This window comes from Telopea speciosissima, chromosome 2 (assembly GCF_018873765.1).
Source record: "Telopea speciosissima isolate NSW1024214 ecotype Mountain lineage chromosome 2, Tspe_v1, whole genome shotgun sequence".
Lineage (NCBI taxonomy): Eukaryota > Viridiplantae > Streptophyta > Magnoliopsida > Proteales > Proteaceae > Telopea > Telopea speciosissima.
In genome coordinates this window covers 76,916,513-76,920,898 of record NC_057917.1, presented here as the reverse complement: position 1 = coordinate 76,920,898, position 4,386 = coordinate 76,916,513, and the positions used below count along the sequence as shown (strand labels likewise).

General features: G+C 40.4%; 1 protein-coding gene across 1 annotated transcript; it reads right to left on the bottom strand.

Annotated features, from left to right (window-relative positions):
* Positions 1-1,328: 1,328 nt before the first annotated feature.
* On the bottom strand, positions 1,329-3,890 carry LOC122651139 (receptor-like protein EIX2). Its single transcript, XM_043844461.1, has one exon. It carries the CDS (start codon positions 3,888-3,890, stop codon positions 1,329-1,331), a length of 2,562 nt encoding a protein of 853 aa, XP_043700396.1.
* Positions 3,891-4,386: the final 496 nt, after the last annotated feature.

Below are 4,386 nucleotides of genomic sequence, written 5' to 3'. Positions count from 1 at the left end.
CATAGTTCTCTCTCTCTCCCTCTCTCAATGAGCGCTTTCATTTGTAAGGAATTTTTCTTCTTTCATAAAACCATATATAAAAATAAAAAAACCAAGCAGCCCTCATTGGGGGTGGGGTGGAGGGAGGGTGAGAGATTTTGTTTTCCCCACTGTAGGCCCCACCTTCATAGAAGAAAAGAGAAGCATTCGGATCCTCTGTGGCCATTATGTTGCGTGTAACTCCCCAGTCACCACCTCAGCATAGATGCCCATCCAATGGTTGGGCATCGAGTTCCAATTTGAGTTTAGCTCGATGTCCAACCATTGGATGGGCATCTATGCTGAGGTGGCGACCTGGGAGTTGTGTGCAACATGATGGCGTAGAGGATCCATCCAAATCCTGAATAGTACAATAATCTTCTACTTCTAAGATTCAAATCCTTCAATACTAATTTTTTTTAAAAATTTTAAGTCCAACATAAAAAACCATTATACAATCACATAGAAGAAAAGAAAAGAACAAGCATCTGTCAGCCGGTCTCGCTGCTGCACAGATATTGACTGAACTAGCTGTAAAAAACATAATAGAGAGAATGCGGACTTACCTCTCCATAAAGGATCGAAAGATTTAGATAAAGCAATAAGTATCTGCAAGTTATTCATGATCGATCAATGAAACCGGCTGTGGAAGCGGCGAAGATTCACGACAACGATCACAAACAATCTGTCCAGAATATTTTCCAAGAAACAGAAATACGCACGCCTCCAAGATTTCTTGACAATGAAGCTGCCACAAACTCCCCAAAATCCCACGATGAAACCCAATGCCATGCCACTGTAGAAACATATCTTTTCTTCTTCTTCATCGTTGCCATTAGAAACCCCCCCAATTTGGGGTGTTTCATCCCCGGGGCACTTGTTTGAAAGCGGTGGACCACAAAGTTGTGGGTTACCAAAGTAATTGGATGATTCATTGAGCGTTTGAAGTTGGTACCCAGAAGGAATTCTCCCTGACAAGTTGTTATTGGAGAGATTCAAGTGACTCAAGAAATATAAGGATGACATGGTTTGTGGAATCTCCCCAGAAAGTTGGTTCCCTGAGAGATCAAGGCTTTCTAATGATTTCATGTCCCCAATATTCCTTGGGATTTTCCCTGTTAGATGATTTATCGACAAATTCAGAAGAACTATTCCTGAAAGCTTTGTTATCCCTGTTGGTATGTTTCCTGATAAATTATTGCTTGAAAGGTCCACAACCATTACCATAAAAAGAATCCAACCATGGTATGGAAGTTCTCTTCCTTTTGCAACAATACTCATGGTTTCATTATATGCACGGTACCCATATCTTATTGATACCCATATCTCTCTCCATCAATAAAACCACTCAAATTGCCAAAACATGTTGGAATGAATCCTGAAAATTGGTTTTGAGCTAGAACCAAGATGCCAAGATATTTAAGACGACATAGCTGTTGAGGAATTTTTCCAGTGAATGAGTTTGCTTGCAGATTTAGCATCGCCAGATGAAGTAGGTTCTCTCCAATCCATGTTGGTAAGATTCCGGAGAAGTTATTATTGCTAAGGTCAAGACTAACCAAAGATGTGCAATATCTCAGAGACGATGGAAGCTCCCCATAAAAATTGTTGTTGCTGAATATCAATCTTTCAAGGGATGGCAGATGGAAACCTATCGAACTTGGAATTTTACCAGATAAGTTGTTGTTCGATAGATCAAGAATTTCCAATCTTTGCAAACCCTTCCAATTGATAGAAGACAATCCTCCAGATAAATGATTGTTTGAAAGATCTAACTGAGACAAAATTGGCATTGTTTGCCCAAAATTGGAAGAAATTGGCCCTGAAAATAAATTGTCTCGAAGGGATAGGGAGTCCAAATTAGCAGACCATAGAGGGAGAGGACCTTCTAAGCAATTGGAGCTCAAGTCCACCGACACCTCCTTTCTAACGCTTGGCACGGTACCACGTAGTCTGTTTCTAGAGAGATCCAAGTGCACCAAGGAGAATGACTTCCAAAGCCATTCTGGTATGGTATCTGAAATACTAACATTCCTGAGGGTTAAAGAGGTAAGTAGATTTTGAGTTCTAAGCCATTGTGGAAACTTATTAGGGTCTGCCATTTGAAAGTCGAACAGTTCCAAAGAATGAAGTTTAAATGGAGGAACCCATTCTTGTCTCACATAAAAAACTAACTTGTTGGTTCTAGAAAATGAAGATATTAATAATTCTTTCAGATTTGTTAGTTTTGTAAAAATATGTTCTGAAATTGAACCCTCCCAATAATTCCCCGATATATCCAACGAGACCAACTCTGAAAGTTGTCCTACGCTTTCATGAGGAATGGGCCCACTTATTTGATTATAGGAGAGATATAAAGAGACCAAATTTGAGAGTTGTCCGAAGCTTTCAGGAATGGGCCCACTTATTTGATTATAGGAGAGATATAAAGAAACCAAATTTGAGAGTTGTCCGAAGCTTTCAGGAATGGGCCCACTTATTTGATTTCCAGAGAGATCCAAAGAGATCAAATTTGAGAGTTGTCCGAACCTTTCAGGAATGGGCCCACTCATTTGATTATCAGAGAGAGATAAAGAGACCAAATTTGAGAGTTGTCCGAAGCTTTCATCAGGAATGTGCCCACTTATTTGATTCTCAGAGAGATCCAATTGTTTCAAGGACAAGAAGCGTCCAATTGATATAGGCAAATGCCCACTTAGCTCAGTATAACTCAAAACTAAAATCTCCAGGCTCTTGTTACTGAATCCAGACAAACCATCTACAAGTGCACCCACATCACCCCCACCACCGTTGTTGTATGACAGATCCAGCCTACGCAACTTCCATAGACTTCCTACCTGGAGGACGCTTCCAGCTGTCCTGCTATAAGATGCATCTCCACCACCTCCACTATGAATACTACTAACAATGTTGGAATAAGAGAAGTTAAGGATGAGTTGATTTCCGCTAAGATCAAGATCTTCAAGGTTGCTCATATTTAACAACAAATGTGGTAGAAAGGAATTATTAAAGTTGTTCCAAGATAGATCAAGCACCGAAAGGGATGTAAAATTAGCAATTGATGATGGAAGGGGCTGAGAAGAAGGAAGTCTTCCGAGTTCACAAGAAGGCAACTTTAATTCCCGAAGCAAAGAAAGCTTATTAAAAGCTTGTAACCAATGATCTGCCGTGTTGCTAAGGTTGACGACTCCCATATTGAGGGACTCCAAAGAAGAGAGACGGGAGATCCAGTCCAAGTTGTCTACACGCAACAACCCATAAGGATTCTCACTCTCACTAAAGGAATAGAAGTCATTTTCTAAAGAAGAAAGATCTAGGTGATGCAAGGTAGATAGGTTTCCAAGTTGAGGAGGAACTGTGCCAGCAAAGAATGAATGGGAGAGATTGAGGTACCTCAACTTCTGGAATGAACCAAGGAAGTTTGGGATATGAATGAACCCAAAATTATTCGAGCTCAAATCCATGTATTTCAAATCTTTCAAGTTTAGCAAAGAAGGGTTTATCTCACCGCTCAAGCATGACCTCATGAACGCTTCCATAACCTCGTCATCATCATCATATTGTGGAAGTTGAATTGGGTTGCGGAGGTTGAGGTGGACCACATGTCCAGTTCTGTTACTGCAACCGACCCCTCTCCATCTGCAACAATCTTCTTCTTCGCCAGTCGTCCAAGAAGAGAGCCGTCCAGCATGGTCTTGATTGATACCTTCTTTGAACTTGAGAAGTGCCTTCCTCTCCACCTCTTTGCAACGCTCGTTGGGAATGGGATCTCCATTAATAATAGGATTGCATGAACTGAACCTCGACAATAAGAATATAAAAAGCAGCAGACGACGAAGTTGAATATTAATGCTGCTGCTACTGCAATCCATTATGAACTTCTTATCTCACTCACCACCAAAATCAAGAAAACTAAGTAAGGGTCACTTAGCTTGCATGAACATGACCTGACCCTCCATTTATATATCAATCCCAAGTTGTTTCACTAGCTTTTTTCTTTTCTTTTTTTTTTTTGTTGTTTTGTTTTTCCAACCCAAATCATACGGGTCTTCTCTGTGAGCCGCCCAACCAAATTGGACAATTTAGCATTTCATTTACCTGTCTCTTTTATTCATTTATTGAATGGGAAAATTTTCAACCAAAAGAAATTGAGCAAAATATTTTCCTTTCTAATATGGTTCAACAATATATACCACATGGCAAGTAGTGAAAAGTTTAATAAGGTGGTGATAATTAAATTTTCCCGTAGAAGTCTAGAGAGCTTGACTCTTCTCCACCCCTTGGGGCTAGCCTCAAAAAGTCCCATAGCTCTCATGGGCCTTGAGTTTTCCAAGTCCTTGCGGGTTGTGGGGTCTTACTTGGGCGTAG